The 26,404-nt window shown below is 40.4% G+C and overlaps 1 protein-coding gene across 5 annotated transcripts in view; it reads left to right on the forward strand.

The window, feature by feature from the left end:
* Window positions 1-26,404, forward strand: part of MAP3K20 (mitogen-activated protein kinase kinase kinase 20) — a 94,139-nt gene that overhangs the window by 29,180 nt on the left and 38,555 nt on the right. For all 5 annotated transcript variants that reach the window (XM_054830905.1, XM_054830906.1, XM_054830903.1 and 2 more), the window contains exons 3-10: window positions 2,778-2,865; window positions 6,873-6,974; window positions 7,766-7,831; window positions 8,815-8,843; window positions 8,959-9,096; window positions 15,121-15,207; window positions 18,745-18,819; window positions 24,319-24,425. In XM_054830905.1, coding sequence (XP_054686880.1) covers window positions 2,778-2,865; window positions 6,873-6,974; window positions 7,766-7,831; window positions 8,815-8,843; window positions 8,959-9,096; window positions 15,121-15,207; window positions 18,745-18,819; window positions 24,319-24,425 — 692 coding nt within the window. The remainder of the gene's footprint in view (window positions 1-2,777; window positions 2,866-6,872; window positions 6,975-7,765; window positions 7,832-8,814; window positions 8,844-8,958; window positions 9,097-15,120; window positions 15,208-18,744; window positions 18,820-24,318; window positions 24,426-26,404) is intronic.

Consider the following 26,404-nt stretch of genomic DNA (forward strand, 5'->3'; position numbering starts at 1 on the left):
GTATGAACATTGATGTGAAGATGATGGCATTAGCCATGGTCGACACAGCATTTTTTCATACTCCTGGAATGTGATCTTAGTGTATAATATACTGCAAATAAGATAATCTTAGAAAATAATTATTTTTTAATTTCTATATAATAAAATCACTGTGTGTCAGTATGCCTGTGGCAGCGAAGGACTTGTCATCCTCCTCATGGCCCAGTGCTCCTATCTGGCTTGTCCATCTCATGGTAGCCCTGGTAGGCCTTGGTTTTGCTGGTGGTGTGGCTGCAGTGCAGCCCCTCCTGTCCAGTGACTCGGGTGGGCTTTTACTGGATCCAGCAGCATCTTCTGTGAGACGGAGGACAGTCACTGGGTTCTGCACATTGCTGTGGTGGAATAGGGGGCTATGGCACTTGGATGTGTTCATCACGTGGCATTTTTAATCATTCTCTAAAAAGGTTTATCTAGCACTACTTCTGTAGCCAGGACCTAAGTACATTATGCCATAGGAAAGTTAAATGTGAGACCAGTCAATTTAACAACCTGTTGAGGTACATGTGTTGTAAACATCAGCAGGTTGTGTGCACAGCACTTTGAAGACATGGATTTTTAAGTACTGTACAAGAAGATAGTTTTATTCTGCTCCTCGTGACCAAGGTGTTCAAGAAAAGATGATCTAGATAGTTTGTCTAATGTTGTTTGTGGCCTGGTATTCCTGTCCCATTTCTAACAATGTTCAGGTAGTCACTCAAGGAGTATTAGGTCTCCTGGTTAGCTGGCAGTAATGCTGATAGGAATGAGAGGACATTCCCCAATTTAATATTCCCTAAAGAAGATAAAAGCATAATAACAATAGTTTTTTCACTATAAGGGTCTGGCGTTTTCTAGCCCACAGATGTGGAGTTGTGAATGAGTAGGCTGTCATCTGCATCCTCCAGGCTACTGAAGGAGGTGGGAGGTACAGCTTGTGAAACGGGCAGTGCTGGTGCTGCTGCTGGAGTCCCCCCTGCCTTGGGGGGGCTGCTGGGGCTGCAGCCGGAGGGCAGAGCTGCTTCTGCCCACAGATCCCTTGCTGAGCTGACAGATCCCTTCTCGGATCCCTCGACTGGCTGTACGAGTGTTGCTGTCTACCTGCAGGTGAGTCTTTCCACATTTGCTTAGATAGTTGCCAGTTAAATTATTTTGTGGACTTGTAGGTGAGTCAGTCTGCAGTATGATTTGCTGAACACAGCATACATTAAAAAAAAAATACTTTTTTGGTATAGTGAAAAAAGATGACTCACTTCACGGTAATACTGTTTCCCTTGCTGAGCAGGCTAAGCAGCATGAAGAACTAGTGCAACCCAAGTTAAGTTCAAAGCTATAGCTAAAGATTTAATTGAATATGTGTAAATGTTGGTGCATTACCTAAAGATAAAGGTCTTAATTCAAAACTGCGTTGAAGTTACTCAGAAAAGGCTTTAAACAACAGCAAAAAAATTGAGCCATCTGACACCTTTATCTGTCATCATGCAGTTACGCACATGTGTTGTGGTACCAGCTATAAACCATAGGCCAAAAATAAACTGGTTTGCTATGTCTATACATTTATTACGGTAGCACTAACTGATGTATGATGGTTTTCTGCATCAAAGCTGCTATAGCCTTCCTGTTTTCCGTGAATCTACAAGACTACAAAATAATTTAATTTACACTGTCTAAGCAAATGTGGGAAGACTCTCCTGCAGGTAAACAGCAACACTCCTACAGCCAGTCAAAGGATCTGAGAAGGGATCTGTCAGATCAGATACTTTTCATAAGTTCAGAGGAATTGATTGTAATTCTGTTCTTGTTCGATGCTCTTGACTGGTATAGAGTTAACACAATCTCAGAGTGTTAAAGTAATACATTGCTGTAGAGAAAAATATATAATGGTATATATCTGTATTTACAGAATACTTACATTTGTGTAAAAACGTGTCTAAAATCTCTTGAGTATTTATTTTAATATACTACAGAGGTGAATCTCTTGAGAGACCTCGAAGGAGACATCTGACCTTCTTTTCTCTCAAAAACCACAGGGACTATATGTCTTAATTTCTGTGGATATGTTCTCATTCTGTTGCAGTCTCCTTCTCAAACCTAGAAGCATTGTACAAGTGGAATTTGAAGGTTTTGTATATTTATCCAGAATTTCCAAATGTGCAGCCTATTCTGAGGAGCAGTTTCAACTGCACGGCTGGCTATTTGGCAATCTCAAGCATGCTTGCTGTGCGTATTCGGTCAGACTCCACAGCGCATGCCTGGAAACTCCACGTTTCCAGTAAACATTGGACGGAGCTGTGTGTGCATGGCATGCTCTAACAGCCTGAAGCGCTGGACTTACTGAACCCATAGTACTTTGTGCATAAACACAAATTCTGGATAGGACTGCTGCAACTCTGCCAAAAATCCCAGATCTTTCTTTGAGCAAAGTTTTCCAAGGCCTTCAGTTTTTCCAAAGGCTTAACTTCTACAGCTGTGCCTTGGCCATGAAAGAATAGTCTGAAAAATTATTATTTTTTTTTTTTCCCCCCAAACATACTACGTATTCATCTGCCAAATGCCCTTGTGAGGTTTTCAGTTGCCAAGCATTTGTGGACAGTCTTTCCTAGATACCTGTGTGTTTTTTATATATATATATATATATATATATGTTTTATATATGTGTATGTATATGTATGTATGTATATCCACTTGGATGTAAAATAAACTATTATAGTGAATGCCTCATTCTTAATTGTCTAAATTTATTGTTTGTTTGGTTTCAACAGGCAGAAATACTCAGTGTGCTCAGTCACAAAAACATCATTCAGTTCTATGGAGCTGTCATTGAACCTCCAAATTATGGCATAGTTACAGGTAAGGATTTTTGTCCGACCATTGTCTTGATTCTGTAAAACTCCAATGTTACAAGGCATTAGCTTTACTCAATTTCACTATTTTCCTAACTGTTCTGGCCTTCTTTGAATGTTAGAGTGCTCAGCACCACCTGCCTCAATGTAAATGGGAGTGCTGGAGGTGGGAACCAGGCTGGGAGCAGCCCAGAGGCAGTTGGAGCCTGGGGGGTTCTCAGTGCACAAACTCAGCACTCCTTTAAATAGAAACTTTCACTCTGTTCTGTGAATTGCTTTTCCATTTTAACTAACATGACAGAAGTAGAGGTTTTCATGATATAAAGTTCTGGCAAGTTCTGTGAAAAGGGATGGCTGAGGGTCTGCTCAGAGCAAAGCTGCACCGTGAATTCTGCCTGTATTGAAAGTAGGAGAATCTGCATTGGGAACTTTCCAGCCGTGGGAAGAGCTTGAAATAGAGTCAAGGGTTTATTGGACACCCTAAGACAGCTCCCTTTATTCACTGGAACCTAGGTTTCATTTGTTCTGGCATTCCTAGAATTACGTGGAGGTTGGGTTTCGTGGTGTTTGGTTTTTGTTTTGTTTTTTTCTATCGCCACTTTAGGCTTTCTTCCCTTGTCTTGGGAGTTGGTCAAGATATAAAATTACATTGCAGATAATGTCATTTCTCCCATTCCTCTATTGGAGAAACTGGGAGAAACTAGGTAATGTAGTAGTAGAAAACAAACCCAAAGCAAAGACATCTGCAGTCAGCTGAAACAATGTTTGGAGAGGTAAACCCCATGAAAGCATGGATTTGGAGGCATGTTTTGGCATGCCTGTAACACTTCAAAGAGTTTGATGCAAAGAGTAGTCTTTGCATGTAGCGCAGTCTAATACCAGTTTGAAACACTGCCCTTCCGGGTTCTGTTGTTTCTCAGATGGTGGGCAGAACCTGTGAAAATTCAGTTATTTCTACCTGTCTCTTAGACATCTGATTATCACAGTAGATGGCAGTGTAATCCGGTGGGAGCACATCAGAGGTGCAGCCCTGTTCAGAGCATGGGAAGCTTTACTTACAGGGAGGTCATGGTCTTGCAACCAGTACTGCAGAGGTGCGCGGGAGTGACCACAGTCTACACCGCTCAGAGGATGCACTGGTGATAGCATCTAGACGGGAACTTGGATACCTTCTTGAAGCAATAAAAATAATAGAAAGCTAATAAATCAAGTAAGGTAATTTTACTATGATTTACAGCGTAATTGTAACAAGCGTAAACCAGTGAGCAGAGTAACAAAGGAGTTGTGTAATCAACAACTGAGCATGATGTCTGGATCAGAAAGTCCTCAGTTTGATCTCACAAAAGGTCAGTGTCCAGAGGACATCTGACCTGCTCGGCAGTCACAGGACAGACAGCACCTGCAGTAGGTCGTTATGTCATTGGGAATGGGGACTCTTTAACCATCTGTGAGAAAGAGACTGCACTCTGTAGTCCAACCACTTTAGTACTCAGGGAGCTCTGATTCCACCCTTGCTAAAGAAAAAAGCTTTTTTTAACAAACTGCATTGGTTCTCCCTGCAACTTCCAAGGAGACTGGAGTCCCATGGGCTGGAAGGGAAGCAAGGCTCCATTTCCGTACACCATTTTCAAATGAGAGAATAGCTACTGAGAAAAAAAATGTTAATTGTGCTTGAAATATCTTCTAGAGGGATTTTCACTCCATGATCTTCTGGATGGCCTTCAGTGTTGCAGACTTAATCCTGTATTTAGTCAGACATCTGTTTCTTATGAGGGAAAATCCCAAACAAGAAGAAATCCTGAGAAACTAGTGTTTCTTCAGAGTGATGGAGATGAGGGCATTCAGCCAAGCATTGGCATATACCAAGCATTAGCTGCATGTAATGTCTTATGTGGGATTGTCTAAGAGTTCTCTGAGAAAGGCTCCATCTGCAGTCAAAACACATTTCCCTGCTGGGATGTATGTCAGTGTTATAACTGATTATCCTGCCTGGTGAGCTGCTAACGTGGATCATGTCATTCTAGATGTCATTGGCTGCCCCTGTCAACAGCAATCTCGATGCCTAGCTTTCAGATCTGGTTTTTGACCACAGCTGCCTCCTCCCAGAAGGTTCTTGGAGCTTGTGCCCCCTGTCCGCACAGAAACGTGCGGTGTATCCCACAGCCCGTCACAGGGTGGGCCCACTCAGGCATTCAGAGGTATTTGTTTTAGAAAAAAGAAGCTCTTTTCCATTTTTGAAAGAAAATTATCCTCGCGATATGAATTCCGAATCCATAAGCTCCTAGTAAAAACCTGTGGCACCATAAATATGTAGAAGAAATACTAAAGGACGGAGCTTTGTTGATTGAAGCTTACTTGCCTGCGTTCACACAGTGGCAAAGGGCTCGGGCAGCTGAGTTGTCCCTGACCCTGGTGGATCAAATTATGCATTGTACAGGCATGCAAAGCATGCAGCCAACCTATTCCTGAAGAACCCATTTATAAGACAATGATGACATCATGGGTAAAAAAAGCTTATGTTTTCATTGAGGAAATGTGCAGATCAGCAGCTTACTCCTCTTTCAGTGACATCAGAAGCAACACTTCTGTCTCCTGCAGAGGCTCCTTTCAGCAGGAGGTCCTGCAGTAATGATGCAAAACTAACTTGCCACTTGAGTGTTTACTTTCGAAGGACTTCCTGTTTTCTCCCTTTTTCCTTTCATTTAGCACTGGACTCTTCTCATATGGTCTACCGTGTTGTAGGCTGCAGATTCAGTCTCCTCCTGGAGTTTCCTTTTCCACGTGGCAATCTCCTAGTGGTGTTGATTCCCTTGATGAGGAGCAATGTTTATTTTTTATGCGTTTAGCCTATCATGTATCGTACATTGGTTAATATTAACAACAATTTGGATACGTTTGATGTAGTCTTAGAGGGAATGATTTTGTGGCTGGTTGGAAATGGCCAAAATTATGCATTTCAGTTGTATACCACCTGGTTTGCCACCTTAGGTATGAAGATTTTAGGAGTCTTGTGAGTAGATTTTAAATTCTGCCCGAGAAGCACACTGAGGAGCCTTGGGAGAGAGGGACGAAAAGTTTGGAGTTGCTCCTTGCATCCCCCCTGGCCTTTGTGCTACTTGGGCTACACTGGGTGGCATGTGCCCACTCTGCTTGGCAACCAGATAAAAGCAAATGTATCAGCTGCTTCAACTCATGAACCTCCTGCTGTGTTTTCGGTGAAACCTGAATGAATACTGGATAAACATAAAGCTTATTTAATGAATACTGAATAAACATAAAGCTTATTTAATAAATACTAAGCAGAGGATCTACAGCCTTTAGGCTGCTGAACATGACGTGCAGCACATGGAAATCTGGCCTGTTTACCTCTGGGTGAGACCTCTAGTTTCATCCTTCCATTTCTTCACAAACGAATGACTTGATCTGCTACTCTGTTCCTCCATGGGGAAACAGGAAAAGAAAATTTTGCAAACTCTTTCTTCCTAACAGAACCTTATATATTTAGCATCTGGTTTTACTTAAAAAAATAAAAATTATCCTTTGTTATGCAAATACCAACAGGCCCAAAAGCCCTTGTTTTTACCCATATAATCCTGCTGTGGATTACTGTAGGTGTAGTTGAGAGAAGTTAAGGAAAAGGCCTGTTGATCCTGAACAAGGAGCATCCAGAACCTTTAACTCTGGAATTTGAACTGCTTTGCCTGAGCTTTCTTGATGCCAGGCCTTTCTAATGTCACTTCATTTTAATGCCTGTTGTTATATGATTGTACTTTTTTTTTTTTTTTTTTTTTTTTTTTTACCCTTAGCAGTAGATTATATCTGTGTTGGGATAATCAGAACAAACTACCACTCTCCTACTACACTACTAATTATATTAGCTGCTGAACCCAAATTCTTTGTCATTAAGCCAGAGGTTGACTGCTTTCTGGAACTGGCAGTTTCCATTAGGTCTTTCAGTTTAGGTGCAATGTTTTAAAATGTCATGCGAGTTTGTTTGTTGTTGCTTTTTAACAGAGTATGCTTCTGCTGGCTCACTGTTTGATTACATTAATAGTAACAAAAGTGAAGAGATGGATATGGATCATATCATGACGTGGGCAACTGACATAGCTAAAGGTAAGCATTACTATCCTACACAGCCAGCAAAGTGTACAGCTGGAGATGCTTTCCCTACGAAGTCAGGAAAGCCCTCCTATACTTACTTATTCAAATTGTAAAAAAACCCAACCAAACAAACCAAAATAAAAAAACCCACCAAAACCCCAAACATAAAAAAGGAAAAAACCATTCACTTTGCTTTTTAATCTGTTCCATGGTTGTTATGAATCCAAAATAATTTCTGGAGTGAAAATGGCTTCTATGAGCCAGTTTTACTTCTCGTTTGCCCCTGAGTCCCAAGAGGATAATTTTGCTAATGTAGAGTAATTATGAGGTAAAGTACATAATTATCCTTATGTTTGATTTGAATTGGGACATCTAAGGAAGCTAAGGGCTTATTCTCAGCAAGCATACTGAAATTCTTCATATAATAATGCAGAACAAGCTATTTTGTACTTTGTGTTCTCTGTGACCACACGAGAATTGGTGTAAACCAATGAATGAACACTAAATTCATATCTTGGCTTCCCTGTGTAGACAACACCTTAGAGAAAATAACTAAATATAACCCTAAAAAGCATTAACATACCCATATAGATGCTCTGAGGGATATATGAGCTTTGCTTAGTATTTTTTATGCGAAGTAGATTATGGGAAGGAAGCTTTGCTTCTCCTGCAGCATATTGGTATGGCATACAGGTCTACCAACTTGTAATGAGGACAATTAATGGGAACCAGAAGACATGACTGCTGATAGGTGATGACCATGCTCAGCCTACCTAATTAGATTGTTCCTTTGTTTTGTGTAGGAATGCACTATTTACACATGGAAGCTCCAGTGAAAGTAATCCACAGGGATCTGAAGTCCAGGAATGGTAAAGCAGCAAAACACTGAAACACTCTGGATTTACTGTTAATTAACCTGTTAATGTAGTGTTTAAATCTGTACTTAAGATTTGTGAACATGCAGAACTAACTAACTAATGCCTTGGCTGTCATCAAGCTGCACTAGGAGTTGCTGAGGCACAGAAGAGCCTGTCCTCCTCAGCCTGTCTGAGCTTCGTTGCTCAGATGTCCCTGGCATCATTTAGAGCACTGGGGAGGCCTCTTTCAAATTGTGTCTTGCTGACCACAATCGTACCCATCTTTATCAGCTGTCAGATGTTGCCTGGACACTCCTCACTTCCTTTTTCTATTTGGAAAGGTGGAGTACCAGGAAAGGCTGGCAGACACCAAACACAATAGACTGGATAAGGCCGATTATTTCTTATCTGAAAATCTTGTCTTTACTGTGGCCTGTTTTGAGGTTTGACAGATATTCATGCTTTTGAGAAATACACACTCGTGTGGAGCTGCTCTGGTTAATCTGTACGTGGCAGTTGATGACCATTTATGAAATTTGCTGAACATTGCCTTTTAACGGAAACTTTCACTACTAGTAGTGGGATAGGAGGGACACAGATTTTAATAATGCGTAAGGGGAGATAATAGTCAAAAAAAGTCTAGATCTCACCTCAGCTGTAAGTTTTCTCCTTTTATTAATGAATATTTCAGAGAGCTTCTTCTAACGACATTGGGGAGAAGGGAGTTTATCTGTATTTCAGCTATAGTTGTGTTGCTATCTTTGAACTCAGTAAGGCCCGAAAGGTTTTGTGTTTGTTCAGAGGCTTGCAGGTATTCAGCAGATGTTCTCTAAAGCTTCTCAAAGAAACCAGGATAATCATGCATGTGTTCATGTTCAGGTGCTGACTCACTGTAGGATCATTTTTCTTGATACAATGCAAAGTCTTTTGCTGTGAAACTGTATTGTGTTTATTTTTAATAGCATTCTTGTAACCTATCATTTTTTCATTTTCAGTTGTTATAGCTGCTGATGGTGTGTTAAAGGTATGAACACTTTAATTATTTGTAGGGAGATTCTGCTTCTTGACTCGATGTTTTGATGCCTAATGAATGAGGTTGATACTTTAATATCTGTTTAATTTTTATTTATTTTTGCCAGATCTGTGATTTTGGTGCCTCAAGGTTCCACTCCCATACAACACACATGTCATTAGTGGGTACTTTTCCATGGATGGCCCCAGAAGTTATCCAAAGTCTCCCAGTGTCTGAAACATGTGACACATACTCGTATGGAGTGGTGAGTGCCTCTCATTTCCCTGTGTGTAGATGATCTGCAGTGTGACAGAATTCGTGTGATGCAAGAACAACAATTCTAAATAAGGACAACAGAAAATATCGCACTTTCTTTTAAGACTGACCCATAATTTATAATTACATGTTTGAAAATGATAGGAAGAACAGTGTCTTGCATGTCTAGTAAGATCCTTATCTGATCAGATTAACAGCATGCCAGTGTGGGAAGCGCATGCTTTACCACAAGTATTCAGCGTATGTCCGAAGGTTTGCAGGAGCCACTGAACCATCTGTATCATGAATCTCTGTTTGTGTTTTTAGTGGAACAGGAGAGAAAAAGGTGGTGTTGCAATAGGGGTATAACAGGATTCCATAAAATGGAATGTCACTGATTTTGTATTAAAAAGTAAGCCACTTCTCCATGCTTAATTGTTTAAAAGACCCTGCTATCATTAGCTGTGAGAATAGGGACTGTACCTCTTGTGGAGGTAGAGGCCCCATCTAAAAATACAGAAAAGACCAGCATGGCATTGCCATTTTGCTGAAGAGTGCACAATCAGTTATAGTTCATCAGAATGTCAGGTTTGCAGGTACAGTAATGTGATTTTTTTCGCTCTGTCCACAGTTAAACTCTTAAGTTGGTTTTGTTCTGCAATACAAAATAGGTTAGAACTGGTCAGACGAATTGTGTGCCTTAGCCCTGTAGCCTTTCTCTGACAGAGAACAGTAGTGAATGCTGTGGGGGACAAAGGAAAGTGAGTGGGGTTGCAGTTTCCATGCATATCTGTGCATTAACCATTTTTGGGTTTGGATTCAACAGTCGATGGCAGAATGAGGAGTTCTTTCAGTACCTGTCAAGTACTGCCTCTTTCTCTTTGAGGGATGGGAGGAGATAGATGTGAGGGCGGCACTGTGGTTTTAAGCTAACACCTATGGCTATACATAACTAAGCTGATGTCCCAATGGAAGATGACTTAAACTTTTTGCCAAACAGTTGTTTATAGTGGGGGAAAAAAAATGAGAGATGATGTGGTGTCACTTACAAATGAAAAGTTGAAGGTTTGCAAGGAGGGAAAAAAGCCTATGTTGGCAGATTCAAAATCCTTGCTTGCTTAACTGAACTAAGTCACAAACAGTAAGAGAACATAAGCAACAAATGTAAATGTTAATGTAAACTGTTACTGGAAGCAATCACATATTATCCACTGAAGGGAAACATTCCAGTTTCAAAACAAAGCAAAAATGTTAGAGGAGAAATTCCAAACATGGTCGTACAGCTCAAACTGCTCACATACTCATCTTGGTGTGAATTGACTTTAAGTAACATTCTAGAAGTGGGAGAAGGTAAGAAATTGTTTAATACCTTACTATGTCAAGTATTGCCAGAGCCTTGGGAACAGTGTCGCGCACAGTTTATTCTTCCTTGTCCAAAAAGTAAAGCTCCTTGACGGTTCTGTGCTTGGAGGTAAAACTCAACTACCCTCCATATGAAAACAGTTCAGTGTTACTAGAGTATTTTAATGTGCTAACGGGTGTATAGTGCTACTTTAGTATGCCTAGTAATATTTGACCCACATTTTTTAATATATTGTTTTTGAGCTAATGTGTTCTGCTGTGGGTAGAAGCTTATAAATTCATAACCACTTAGGAATGAATTCATCTTTTTATAACTCCAGTCTTGGAACACCATCGTTTTCAGAGGAGATACAGGGGTAGAAATGAAGAATGGCAGTAGCCCAAGTTCTCTGTTGATGAAATTACTGACATAATGGGGTTGTACCAGCAAGAAATTGTCCGAATATAACATTGAAAGTTGGAATCTCCCCGTAATAAGTGTTAGACTATCAGAGAATTAGCTAGGAGACTGAAAACAAAAAATCTTAGAAAGGGTATTTTTGCCTCTTCAAATGATTATCTCTATAAAAACAAAATTTGAAGAATCCCTTTTCAAAGTGTAACACTTGCCAGCAGCTTTTGTGCTGCAGAGACAAATCTGCTTTTCTTCAGTTAAAGTCCTGTTAACAAAGAACAGAATCCTTTCAAATGTAAACTAGTAAGATGCTAGGAATAGATATTCTGTTTGCAACATTTGTCGCCTTCGTCGTGGTTTTCTTTAATTTCTTTTCTGCTACTTTTTATTCCTGATTGTTTTTTTCTTTCTACAAACAAGTCTGTGATGTTAAATATATTTCTTAAGGTGTGCAAGAGCTTTTTTCCATGAAGTGTCCAAGTCTTTCTGCAACCTTACAGGTCTGAGTTGCTCCTCAGCTGAAATGAATTTTCCTCTCTGTGTTGCATACATGTTTATAGCTAACATTCAGATTAGTTTGTCCTACTCTTCGTGGATGGTTAAACAGGTCTATATATTCTTTCTGAGATATATAGTGAGTAATTTATAATACTGCCATGAAATGCTAAAACTAAATGTTCCAGGAGACTTATTACAACAGAAGGACACATATTACACTTTCCTTCAGCCATGCTGTGATTCTCTTTTCTAATCCATTTCCAAATCCATACTCTAAACAATAGATACCAGGTGTTAAAAGTGATCAACCCAGAACTGGACTCACATGCTATCGTGTGTGTTGCTCAGAAACGATTCCTTGCTTCTCTTCCAGATATAAAAGTGTCTGTGGAATGACAGTGTTCACTCTAAAAGCTGATTTGAAATCATGAAGATACATGCTCACAATATGTTATCCTGGCAAAATTGTCGTGCACTGCAGTGCGTGTTCATGTATCAGTATAAATGTGTTTAATCATAGAAAGCTTATGCAATGTAGCTGAATTATTTTAACACTTACAAGAACAAAAAAGTAAAACCATTAATTGGCTATTGGTAGCATAGAGACTGCCATTAAATGTAGCAGCTGTTATGCTCCTAGCAATAGTTCATACATTGCTTTAGCTATGAGAACATACGTTATTTATAGAGGGAATGTTGGCCAGCTCCAGGGGTTATCCCTTACTCTTTTTGAAAAGAATTATGAGATCTTTAACTTCCCCTTGGATCAATGAAGAGAAGGCTGACCTAATTTTCATGCCTAAGGGCAGTACCTCTTAGAGTGCAACCCTTTCTGCTCAGGCTGTACTTCTGCTAATTGTGGCTCCTGACCCTAATCTGTAAATGCTTTCCTAATAAGAGAAAACATTTCTTTTTTTCAGTGAAGATGTTCAGAGTGTGTGCTTTTTCTCAAATTACTAATTTGTTGGGTGTTCCCTATCCTATATGGCACTTTGAATCTTTGTTGACTTTGCACTGGGGTGGGGATGTGGGGGTTTTGTTGGTTTGTTTCTTCTTCCTTTTGGTTCTTGTCACATGGTTGAGAGGATAAGAATTGAAACACACAGCTGAGCCGACAGAAGTAAGTGTGTCAGCTTTTTCCAAAGACCGCATAATTCTTATTCTCAGCTTCATGTATAGGATGAACATTCAGACATTTGTGTGTCCTTTCTGTTTCTCTGTATGCAAAGAAGAGCCCAACATCTTCAGAGGCCAGAGCTTACAAACCACTGCATTAAAAGATTGTGCTTTATTTTCCATCATTGTGTCTAGCTTGGCTGTTTCTCTGTGAGCACCTCCTGTCCATCATCACAGAGATATGATGTGACAAGGAAAGCAGGTGATCCTCGCCATCAGAGGAGGGGGAGTGAACCATGTCTATCAATTAAATTACACCAGCAATGGAAGATAGATTGATTTCCATGTGAGGTGAGCTGGGGAGCCAGTTCTGAAAATGAACAGAGTGCACCTCGCAGTAAAGAGGTTGGGGTAAGTCAGGTTCAGGTGCTTTTTCTGCTGCTGAATGACCCTGGGAACAGGAAGAGACAAATGGGAAGGCAGAAGATACCCATTTGCTGCTTTTTAAAAGACTGGTAATGCAGTCATTTACCTTAGCTGATGGTTCATGAGATGGGGTTGAAACCTCTATAAAACTGAAGACAGAGACACGTCATCATTGGAAGGAAAGGCTTTCTCTACACCATTGGCCTAAACATGAAATTTGCATTGTTGTTAGAACGTTTTCTAAACCTGTGTAAATAAATACAAGGATTTCTGACATCTCACTTTTGTATCTGTTACTTTCTTCTACTATTAGTAAAAAATAAGACATTAAGAAGAATTCTTTGTATTGTGTCAGATTGCTGTTTTTCTCTTGAACTATGTGCAGTCTTGAAGTGTTTTAAGCTAGCACTGTTGGCTTAGGAAGGCAGTGATCTGTACAGACAGTGGAAATAAACACTAAAGGTGTCATGATAAAGAAATTCAGTGTAAAATGTTCTGCACAAACTTATGTGTATGAATGAAATGAGACAACCCTTACAATTTGCAGTCTTCTGAAAGAAAGGTAGCAGAGCAGTAGAGTTTTCCTGCTCAAGGCTCTTGGAGACATTTAACATGTATTTCATTATGTTCTTTACTTGGACGATGTATTTAGATACTGCTCTATCTGCCGTGCAACTCGAGTTTCTTTGTGGTTTCCTGGTACAGCCGTACAGATGAGGTGGTTCTGCAAGGCTGCTCAACTGCATGTTTGCTTTGGTCCAGGGGCTTTTGTTTTAAACTGGCTGTTTTGTACATTGCTTTTTTGTCTGAAGTACATGGGACTGCTAAATTATTTCCTTCTCTTACAGTTAAATTTCCTTCTCTACCAGTAGAGAGGTGATTACAAATTGAGGTGCTTTTTTTTTTTCTTCTGAAAGGAATGAATTGAGGCAAACAGAGGAGTTGAATACCTCTATGATAGCTTTCCCTTATTAAGAAATAAGAGTATTTCTTATTCTCAGGAAAATTATCCTTTTCCGTATTTTTCCAAGATACCCTTACCTTTACTAATCAGTCTTCTGACTCAAGCAGAATTATTCAAATAGGTATATTGATGGAGTACCCTGTTCACTTGATTAAAGGCCCAACTCTGCTTCAATGCATTTTTTCTGCTTGAGCAGCATCTGCCAATATTCTCACATTTTCTTTCTAATTACCTTCATAGCTGGCCAGAATCCATTCAAAATGATATAGCTGGAATAAGCCTGGGTACTAACCCAAATAGTGAGGCTATAGAGCATAAGGATCTTAATGCGTTTGGTCAGATCCTACATAAGTGATGCCTTTTTTGTTGATATGCTTTGTATATAAGCAGAAGAAAAAGGTTGTATGTAGATATTTGTAACAGGATACGTATAGGTTCTGATTTAAAAAAAAAAAAAAGACGACAAAAAAGATACATATACAAGTGAAGGTAAAAAGTGCCTGTTAATTCGGTTGAAGTCCAATATGTAGTCCCAATGGCAGAAAAGCAAGTTGGATTCATTGACTTGAAGCCTTTTTGGTGATGCCAAACTCTTTTCTACAGAGTAGCTTAGATTCTTGGTGCTATGTTACCAAAATGCTAAAAGCATACAAAATTAGGAGATCTTTCTATATCTAAGGACAGTGTATCTATAAGATATTGAGGAGAACAGAGTAATTTTTTTAAATGCTGTATATCATTTAGTTTAACATAACAACATACTTGCAGATAAACAGTTTTGCTTGCGAGATTATATTTAATATTTTCATAGGCATATCACAGGAGCAAAATACCTTTTGGATCATATTCTGACTACTGAGAAGCACTAGTTGCAATCATATAGAAATATTTTTAAATGCAAAATGACTACAGAGCAAAGATGTGCCTAGTTGGGGCTGAGAAGGAGAGGAGGAGTTCATTGTCTTCCCAAGTCTCAACTGCCAAATATGAACTTTATAGTGTACAAAGAAAGTAAAAAGCATTTTCTACAAATTTGCAGGCATTAGACCCCACACAACCCAGTTTTTCATGTGGGCTTTTCTGCAGAGGAAAAAGCAGAAACATTCAAATTAATTTAGTGAGAGGATCTTGCACGCAAACACTGGTCCAAGTTCCTGCAAATGGAAACTGGTCGCCTGATAATTGGATACAGAATAGTGCTGTATCAAGGTTTAATAATGTATTTAAAATACAAAGTACAGAAATAAAAATTCTTTTCTTTTTTTCTGTTCCAGGTTCTCTGGGAGATGCTAACAAGGGAGGTCCCCTTTAAAGGCTTGGAAGGATTACAAGTAGCTTGGCTTGTAGTGGAAAAAAACGAGGTAAGACTACGTTTCTACATTCAGGTACATAGATCAGAAAACAGTATTGGGGTTTTGCAAAAGACTTTTTCATCTTCTTCAAATTGAAAGTAAGTTCACGCGTATGGAAAGATTAGCAGTAGGAGCTAACACAAAGGGTCAAAGTGATGTTATTCCTCATGAATGGACCCTTTACATCTAATTGTTGCAGCTTCACGTCGTGATGCTGTAGATCAAAAATTGTACAAGTACTGTACTAGTTTCTCAGTCTCAATTGTAAAACCTAGGGGTTTGTTCTTAGTGATGAAAGAAGCCATTGCGTCCAAGGTAGGGGAACAGTTTAACTCCATCTCCTGCGTTTAGGACATCTTTTTACTGGCCGGGAGTTGATATATCTGTAAGAGACCTTCAGCTACTTCAACTTAACTCTCCCAGCAGGAGTCACTATAGTACAAGAAACTGCCGCTTAGATGAAAATTTCAAAAATAAAAGAGGAAAAAATAGTTTTAAAAAAAGAGAGAAATTACAGTTTTGCCACCTACGTTCAACACTACATTGAAGATGAGCTCCTCACTGGTATCGGCAAGGCTGTGGCATAGCTGCAAGCCTCCTCATGCAGAGTCTTTCCATTTCAAAAGCACTTCAGTGGTGTAAACACCGTTTGTACAGTGTCCCCAGCCTCGCTTTTCTTCTTGTCACAAATTGAGGCTTTCAGTTAGTTGGACATGTGAGCGTATATCTGAACACATAGTCCCTTGATATCAAAGACAGTAACTACATTTAAAAAACATTTAAAGTTGTGACTGTACCACACACAGACAAGCATGGAAATCCTCCACAAAGATGAAACCTCCTCTATCTAGACACAGCGGAAGCTTGGGAAACATTACAATGGCGAGGCAGTGGCTGTACAATACAGATTCCTATTATTCTACATAAACTGTTTCTCAAAATGCTTCAGAGTTAAACAGAGGAGTTAGGTTTCCTCCTCTTAGTTTAATATTTTTTGTTGGTGTTTTTTTCCCTTTTTTTCTTCTATTTGAGGACTGGATTAATTCCAGTGAGTGATACTGTGACATACTGATTAGTTAGAAATGCTGCACTAACGGTGTGGAGATTGAGACTGTGGTCTTCTACAGAGTTTATCAGAGCAGGAGGCACAATGAGACTCTTTCTCCTAGGTTTGAAGGAGGAACCATGAAACCTTCCATCAACAGTATTTCTTTCCTGTGCTTACCATGTGCAGCTTTACATAAGGGGTTCAGACTGGCATTGGGAATGTTGTAGAGAGATGTAGTCATATGCTGAAAGATGTCAGAGGGTACAACACACATTTCTGTACAGTTTTCCAGAGCAAGGAACTGTGTAGAATACAGTATGAACAAAATGCGGACGTGATGACTATTTTACTCATGGCTGAAAAAACCTAAGGGATGACATGTTCAGGGCCAGCTGTTTGTCTGCCGGGTACCACTAGCCTGTTGCTGCCATCTTCTTTGGAAGGGTGCCTGGGAGCTTAGAGGGCATTAACACTTGCTTACATAGTTTTTATTTTTTCTGGCCATGACTTAGGGAACATGCCCAGCATAAGCCTTGTAAAAGTCAGCTTGTGCTACTTTTCTTCATAGTTTCTATGTCCCAAAGCAAGTGTGAGGGTCAGGTTCTGCTCTTAGTTCAAGCTGTTGACATCAATGAGGTTGTGTGGTTCCAGTTCACAACAGAATTGAATCACTGTTGAGCCAGTCCTTCATGTTTTGCCCTGCAAGTCTCTTGTTAAAATCAGTGTGGGACTGAGGCCAAAGTGTAATTGCGTAGGGTGAAAAATCCCCTTTTGCAAAGCCTGAACCCAACAAATGAAGTGGATTTTAATGATTCTGTATGGGTCTTTTTCAACTCTCTGCATAATTTCACAGTGTTATTTTTATTCTGGTAGAGTTTTGATATAATTATATATATTTTTTAATCCAGAAAAGTAAAACATGAGAGTTCAGATTATGCTAGGCATGATCTCATAATAAATTACCACTGAGAAATGTCATCTTTATTATAATGCGACACTTTTGGACTCTATAATATGTGACATAACATTCTGCACAAGTGAGACATATAAGTAGTGATTGCAACTGATTTTCCACCTCCCGGGACAGCGAGGGTTACAGACAAATACTGTAGCAAGACTAGCCAGTGTATTTTTAGGCCAATGACTCAACCAGAGATCAAGCACCAGTACAATTTGTTTATGCATTGTACAAATTTCTGTGTATTTCTTGCACAGAAAGCTTTGCACCTTAAGGTATTACATTATTTCAATAATCATACTCCTGTGGTGCCCTGGCTCTGTATCTCCTGTTTCCATTTTTCATGGTGTTCAAATGCTCGTGCAGCAGAATTTGTTAACTCTTCCTTTGGCTGCTGTGGCTTGCAAGGCTTTGCAGGTCACGTTGCAGTAATACAATGGTACAATTTGACATAACTTGCTCTGCTTTGTTTCTGAAATGCCAAGAGTAGGACAGATCAAAGAGTCTTCCTGGCAGGTTGGTCCGAACAGGAATGTAATACCTGGTTCTCACCTGTTATAGGACAGGGAACCCTTTTTCTAGCTTGACCCCTGTTATATTTGGACCCATTTCACTGAGGAACTGGTTTTTTTATCTACATATTTTTTAATTTAGTATGAAACATCTGAAGTCAGTTAACTGCCTTAGCGAGAGCAAAGGGATCTCCTTATATGTGTAATGTTTTGGGATGCACGTTTAGTCTCAACTGGAGAGGCTTTGGTATCTGAGTGTGTGTATATGGATTTGCTTTTAGGCTTTCCAATGTGGAGGCAGTTTTTAAACTAAAAGTCCTCTAAGACTGAGGGAATCTTTTCATGGTTTAAAACTCTCAGCAAAGGAAACCAAATAAGCTTCAAACTAATTCTCTGTAGTCAGTGGTCCTGGCTATAACCAGCAACTCCTTGTCTTCAGTCATCAGGAAATATTTATACGAGTTCACTGTGCTCTGTGAGTGCTCTCTGAGATCTGCATGTCCTCATTAATCCTTCTGACCACAGGCTCATGAAATGTCTCTTGTGTCATGCAGAGCTTCACTTAACTCTTTTTAACTCACTTAATGTAATTATATTTCAGCTATTTGTTACATCAAAAGTGATTATAGTATTCTACAGCTGGATCATCTGTGTGGGAGAAAGGAATTAAGGCAGGCTGTACATTATACCTATCTTGACTAGCATCTTAGAATACCATGCAGTAACTTCCACAAACTATTATGTTTTAGCTGTTTGCCTCATTTTCGCTTCCTTGTCGCCAAGCTTTCTTAAGCAACTTCGTTTGTACATTTGTTCCATCCCTTCTTTATAGGTCTATTAATTAAATTTGTACATCTTGCTAGTGTTAGTAATTTTGATTTTTCTTTTTAATATGTCTATCTGCAGTTTTTATATTGCATTGAAAAGAAAGAAGAGTGTGTTTTACTTCTTTTAATTGCACTGCTTTTATAGGAAATCTATTAGTAGCAGCTTAAAGGGAAATAACTGGTACATTCTCTCTCCTTTAGAGATTAACCATTCCAAGCAGTTGTCCCAGAAGTTTCGCAGAACTGATGCACCAGTGTTGGGATGCTGATTCAAAGGTAATTTAATTTGTGTTTGATTTCTACACACACACCCCCCACCTTGTTTTGCTATGTGTGTTAGTGTTTCTTTGGGCGACAAGTCCCAGCTAACACCATTGCTGCATACTAGTAGACACGTTTCTTCACGGAGATAGCTGAAACTTTTTTTTTTTAATGTGTTTACGTATTTATACCTAAATGTCTCTTTTTCCCTTTTAATCAAGAGCTGTTATGCTATTAACTAACCTGACTACTCAAGACAATGCCTGTAAATGGAGTGAGATGGCAAGAATGTAGCCATTTTGGAGCAAGTGAAAAATTGATCTTTTCTATTTTCTTTCAGTAGTTGATAGTTAATCTTTCTTGGATGTGTGTGAGCATCACATATGAAATATCTACTTCAAGGTCCAACTTTGATGCCTTCCTTGTGTTGAAAACATGTAAAGAATAAGTTAATCCATAAAATGTGGGTAGGAACAGCAGCAACACATTCTAAATTAACGTTAAACCTTTCCTAATCTTTTCCCTTAGGACTGTGAATGATGAGCTTTATAATGATTATACCCTAATAAGATAACAACAGAAGTACTGTAATACACTGTTTAACACCGAAAATAGAGTAAAAATACAAATTAAAAAGCCAAACCATCGTCACTATTCATCTGCCCCTACAAGAATAAACTAAAAGGGAAATTAAGAGAATGTTTACTCAGTAAAAGCTTTTGTAGATTATAGGAGTTACCTTCTTTAAATTGACTCTGCTACCATCCTGTTGTACATAAAACCGGCTGGAAAGCCTGTGGGCGTACTAGCTTTATTACCAAGCATTAGCATCCATTTCCTTTGCATATGAAGGTATTTGAGAGAGGAAAGGATAGGTAAGGAAAGGAAATTATACTCTTTTTCTCAAGTCAAGGCACCAGCAAGAACTTAGTTCCTTTAAACTCAGAAAAAAGTTAGCTACTACTTTAGAGACTAAGATTAATCCCAAGGACAATAATAGCACTTAGGTGCTCTAAAGCTAGAACCTGTCACCAGAGAGTAGCCATAGAAGAGCAATATGAGAAAGCAGATTTCCCTTCTTAGGTTTTTTTTTTTTTTTTAAGCAAGGAGATGCTTTTCTACATAATGGATCTGGAAGCCTGAGATGCATCATCAGCGTGTGGTTTCCACATGAACACCCATTTAAATGCCATTCCCCTAATGTATCCCCCTTTATCCTCTCCACAGAAGGGAGAGGAGAAAAATCTGTGAGCGTTTGCATCTACAAGTAGACTGTTTAAGTTCTAGGTCAGTAATTACTGAAGAACACTTCCCAGTGGTAACTATGTATTTTTAATACCTACTCCCAAGCATCAGCATCGCTACCAAATGCCACAGAATAAGAATTATTGGAGTTTCTTTTCTGTAATTGCAGGACATACTAGGTCAGCTCACTCTCTGGCTTGCTGTAGCCAGGTATATAAGCGTCCAGAAGGCCGTTGCTGTTTTTCAAGGAAAGGGATGGATCTGCATGTTGTAAAAGAGGGATGCCCAGCCATCAGGTTGAGTTTTCTGTCTCTGAGCAATTCACCCGAGTTTGGGCTGGTTGCTGCGAGCACTGTTCCCAGAGGCGTCTCTGATGTGTGCAAAGAGGGACTCTCACGTTAGACAGGTTTTTCTGACAGTCTGCTCTTCGCTGCTTTTTTCATGCAGCTTCTTTTCAGTTAGGCAGTTATAAATGCATTGTTCACGTGACTGAAATGGAGTAATCTCTGGTCACAGCTTGGGCATGTGACTGACTTATTCGGTCACGTGTCGGGAAAGGGTCGCTACTTACAGCTCTCAAAGTGCCTTCATAAAAGGCTGTGTGGCCTGCATGAGCCAAAAGATGGAGCACGCTCCTCTCAAATACTGCTCTGTGAAACGTTTCCTTTTCGCCAGGATTAGCTGTAGAAAATCAGATAGTCGATGCATGAACAAGGTACTGAAGGTCCGGCGGGGGTGAGCTTGAAGATGTCAGCCGCTCAAAAGCAGTTGCTTACATGCGTACTTTTAGCCTGCAGAAAGCACGAGGTGTCTTTAGGTGGCCTACCCCTGAGAAGAGAGGGATGTGCGTTTCCTGTGGGGCTGAGGAACGCACTTGGAGAGCTGCTGCGGAGCAGTTGGAGTGTCAGACACTGCTCACACCGTAACTTCCTCGTGGGAATGGACAGGGTTATAAACTTTGCTTTGAATTCTTAAGAAGTTCTTCATATGTGGAGAAAAATGTCTGTAGTGCTATGCTCCACGTGATATTTGTAATATATTTGTGACATACAGTTTAAACTGTATGAAGACTAGTGGTTCAACTGTGCTAGTTGAAACGAACAGTCCCTAGTGGGTTCAGAGCACTTTACTAAAATGTTATTTACTAATTATTTTAATTTATTAATTATTAAAGAACAATCTCTGTGGTAACTAAGTATCTTAAGTAACTACTTCCACCTGTTAAAATCCACATGTTAAAACCCAAGCAAGCTAATTTTGCTTGCGTACTAGGTAATTGTACAAACAAGGTTGCTCATCACTGATGCCTTTGTTTACTGGGGATACTTGCTTTTGAAACACAGGTGAGTGGTTCTTTCTCATTTCATCTGTTCCTTCATTTCATCCCCACTTTAACATCAAAGATGTTTATAAATTACTGAATATTTTAATAGAAACCAGAAACCTGGGGACAGAGAAGCAGCAAGAAAGGAAAGGCATATGGATTAAATATCCTGGTTTTATGGAGACCTTTTTAGTAAGAAAAACTGAGTGGAAGGAAACAGTGAAAACATTAGCCAGAATTATTTCTAGAGGGGCATATATTTTAAAGATTTTTGTATGAGACATCAGAGATATAAAGGGAAACAATTTTCAAAGGCGACTCATGCCTTGATATTTTAAGAATCTCTTACAGGGAATGACTTGAGATGCCTGACTTTCTAGAAAGTGCTAAGCAGTCATCCACTGCAAATAAGACTTTTCTTTTTTTTTAAAAGCTTCTCAGCTTGGGCTCCCAATGTCACTTCTTGCCAGTTTTAACCAAGGTATCAGTCTGCACTTAGAGTGTATTCATTAAATCTGAAATTATTCTTGCCCAGGGGAAGAAACCAACAAAGCCCACATGGCAGTGTAGGCTTCTGTCTTACTGTCAGCTTTGCCTCCAGGGAAAGCTGGTACCTGTAAATCTGGCAGCTACAAAGCTGACAGGGTGGCTGGCGGCTGTTCACAGAAATTGCACAGCCAGAGATGTACAAGCTTTATTGGTACCATGTGACTGTGCATGTGTTCCAGCTCTAGTTGTGCAACTCAACAGCTCCTTTGCCTGTAGTGTAGGACCTGAAGAGTGTGTGTTGCTGCTCCTCCCAAATTGGTCAGTCTGTGCTTTCACCCGCCCTTTGCAAAAGCCCTGTTCTCTGTCATTATCTCCACTCTAGTTACTCAGGGCAAGCCTGATAATAGTGTTGACTGTGCTCAGTGTCAGCCCTGCCCTATACTTCCCAGCATACCCCCAAGAAAGGAGGAGCAAGCAAAACTCATGGAAGTGTTTTGTAAAAGTATCCTAAGTAAGTCATAAAATATTGTAATTAATGCAGGATGGGGATGTTTGCCCTTCATCTCTTCCTGAAAATAGGATTAGTTTAGTGAAGGCACATTACACACCTGCCAGTCCGTCAGACAGTATGTAGCAGCAGCAGTACCCGGGTGTATTAGTGGGAGCCACAATCTCCCATCTGGCAGCTTCCTCACCATTTGGGAGGCTCTTGAATCCCCTCAACAGTTCGCACCCGCTGGCGTGGTTACAAGAGATGCAGCTGTAGCAACAAGAAGTGTGTGAGGGCTGTTGGAAGGTTCTCCTTCCCCAGAACTGCACCGCAGTTGTCTGTCCCGGTTGGTGCCACTGATGAATTCTGCGCTCTCTACCCCGTAGCGCGGCATGCTCCCTGTCCAGGGAGGTTTGTGCTTGTCCAGGGCGTGTTCAGGGAGTCTGCTCAGCCACAGCAGGTCCAGCAGCATCATGCGTGTAGGGGCACGACTGCTGCTTCCCCAGCCCCCTGTAAATGCTGGGTGACTCTGCTGGGTTTCCAGACTGCGACTAGATGAAGAAGTGCAAGCGATGTGCTGCCGAATAGGCACCTGCTGCCATGCTGCTCAGCACGCCCCGATCGCCTCTCCATGGACGCTGGGCTGGGGGCCAAACTGCGTAAGCACATGGTGGCTGGGGCAAGTGCTGCCTGTTGCAAAGAAAATCTGCGTAGCTCATCCAACTGCCCGTTGCCTGAAATCATGGAGATGGACCAAAAAATGACAGACAAAGCCTCCAGTTACAGCCAAATAGTGCAGCGTTACAGTATAAGAGAGCTTGTCTTTTTTTTGTTATGCATTTGACACTTTTTCATGCTGTTTGACATTTAAAATAAAGAAATTGTCTTTCTTTTATAATGTGGAAATCACTTGGATCTTCCTAGGAGAGACACCTCAGCATTGTTCCTAATTGTTTTTGTGCTCCCAAATTAAAATGCACGTTTTAATTGCAGCATCTGTAATTTTAGCAGAAATGGTATAATTACAGGCGCGATAGAGAGAGAATGTGCATCATCCCCTTATTATGTATCTACATTGTGTTTCAACCTTTTGTCTCAACCTTGTCTGGGGTCTGTCAAACAGACTAACAGAGTCAGCGCTCTTTCAAGAAACACATTTAACTGAGGCTTTTTCAGTTTTCAGTTATTATCCTGCTTCATAGCTTCCTTTTGGGACTAAGGGGAAAGTAAAAAATACAGGAAGTTTTAACTGCTCTCCGTGACTAGTGAGCACAGTGGGTGCAGGATGGAGAGCCCAGGAACAGAAAGTTCAGTAAATGAGCCCAAGACAGAAGAGCCAAGGCTGACATGAGCTCAGCTGCCTCCATCCTCACTTCTTCCCCGGCTGCTCCTGAGATAGCTAAGTGAGAGGTTTTTCTGGAAAGTCTGTCATCCTCCGCCAGGAAGGAACTGCACCCAGAAACCCATTTTTGATGGGCAGCTAAATAGCTTGTTCACACATTAAAGAGTTTGGGTTTACTACCTGTAAAAGGCCATCTGGCTAATTACCAGTTGTTAATGGGTCCAGCCTTCTCTTTCTGGGAGTATTTTCCTTCTTAGCTTGAGGAAATCTTTATTCTTTAGAATTAAGAATCTTGATGGTTATTGATGCTACTAATGTTGTTTAATGCTCTTACTGAGTACCAGAAGGTTTTACTGGTAGATATGGGAAACTAAGCTAAGGTGTGAGTCCTACCAGTTTTGTGACTCTTCCCAAACCAACCTTTTCTTCAATGGAAAGAACAAAAAAACCTGCAAAGCCATTTACAAATTTACAGTACTCTTGTAGGATGCTGTGTTCAGAAAGCAGCATCCCAATTTCTGTTGCTTGCAGTCTTTCAATTGAAAAAATCCCGCAAATAGTTTTACACAGTAGTAGTTGTGTATGAATGCAAATGCTGTGTTTTGTTTTGGTTTTTATCTTCAGAAAAGGCCATCTTTCAAGCAGATCATTTCAATCCTGGAATCTATGTCAAATGACAGCAACCTTCCAGACCAGTGTAACTCATTCCTGCATAACAAGGCGGAGTGGAGGTAAGTTTCCTTCCTCCCAAGCTGAAATGATGCGGTTTTCCTTTGAAATGGTGTGAGTCCATATTCTTCAGAAAGACATCAGGCTCCGATGATGTATTGGTAGAAAATATCTGTGCTCGAGGTATTTTTAGAACGTAACTTACCTTGTTGTTTTTCAGGAATGCCCAGAATGTTGTGAAACTTGTATTAGGAGCCAATACACTTAGCTGTACCCTATATTTATTATTACATGGGTTTAGGTATCATGATATTTATGGTTTTGTGATTCACATCTTAAAACCAATTACGCATTTTCAGTCAGTAGTGTGAAGGCAAAACAACTCAGGTATACTTATGTTTGATGCAATTTTCATAGGAAGTATATAGGTGTATGTTTATTTTTTTTTACAAAAAAAAGGATAAAGAGCATAAAAGAATCCATTTTCAAATCGTACCTCCATTTGTCTTCGCTTGTGTTCTGCTATTTTTTGTGCATTCTTTCCTTTGTATTGCCTTTATGTCCGTGCATTCGGCATAGAGCTGGCCTGGGCATATTTTTGCATAGCACACCAGCATTGCTTGAGCATATGATTTTACGTATGGCTGATTGTAATTTTTATTCCGCAGTGGTTATAAATGGAGATGAGATTTGAGAAAATTTTATTACATGCCACAGTTTTACAGTAAAAGTTTCAGCCTATTTTCTGTATGTGCCGAAACTTTAAATAAACCTGTCCCCGAAGCTTATTTGGCAGTTAGAAAGCTTGCTGCTTCACAGTACATCCTTCTGTTTGGAAAAGAAAATTGAAAACAGATCTGCATAGGCAGAAGATTTTTACCAGACGATCGTGCCTCAGTCTATATTAAGAAGCGTTGGCCCCGCTCCAGGTAAGCTGGGAGCAGAAATATTAAAAGATTCCTTGCCTGCAGTCAGCGCAGGAATCGCAGAAACCTGGAGCAGGGCTGGGTGGGTTGATGGGGAAGAGCGCGTGGAGGTGAGGCTCATCTCAAAACCAGCATCCCAGATTTCCTCAACGGACTTCCAAGGAAAATCAAGACGTATACTTGTAATCGGCCGAGTGGAAAAAGTGAGGTGGCGGTGGGACGCTCCCCCGGTCACATGGTGGGAGTATAAATAGCCGGGGCCGGGGCCGGGACCGCTCCTGCCCTGACTCAGCAGCGCCGGCGGCAGCCCCGCGGCCTCGGGCACCGGCGGCGGCGGCGGGGCGCCACCTCCTGGCCACAGCGCCGACCTGCGCCGGCCGGGGGCGGGGGCCGCCGGGGCCGGGCCGAGCTCTGCCCCGCCGCCTCGCTCCCCTGCGGGCGGCACTGCGAGGTTCCCGCGCTGGAGCGGCCCCTTGCACCGGGTTCAGGGTTCCCTCTTGCCAGTACCCGGCTCTAAAATACGTGTCGATGATTTTATCCCTGGCGTTGCTTTTACAATATATCAGTATGTCCTCTCGCCCCCCAAATCTGTATTCTAAGGCTTGGGACAAACGTCGGGTATTTAAAGTATAAACCTGTATTTCTTGGCCACCATTATTTTTGCTGACTCTGGACATCGTGTTGTGGTTTTGGTAGCAGACCCAATACAAGGAGGGTTGGAAGAAAAATATCCCCCAGTGAGTGGTTTCTTATATACCCCTGTATAGTAAAAATATTTATTTAAAAGATGAGCAAGTACTCAAATTCCTTTAGGAAAAACAAATAACTACTTAAATCTTGCCAATATAGCAGAATAAAGGCTAAACTAGTTGACATTTGGTAACATTAAACTTCTGTTCTTTTACTAAATTGATTCATTTCTTGGAGTGTCACTCAGGTAGCCCAAGTATTTTTTGCAAATTTTATTTTGATGCACCTAAATTGCTGAGATGAGGAATAGCTAACAAGATGTTAATGAAAAACCACACAGAAACAAAAAGTTCTTTGGTACTATCAAGTCACAGAAAAACTTCTTATCATGGAGACTTGTGTTAAAGGTAAATGCGGCGGTTTTT

This window comes from Grus americana, chromosome 6 (genome assembly GCF_028858705.1).
Source record: "Grus americana isolate bGruAme1 chromosome 6, bGruAme1.mat, whole genome shotgun sequence".
Taxonomy (NCBI): Eukaryota; Metazoa; Chordata; class Aves; order Gruiformes; family Gruidae; genus Grus; species Grus americana.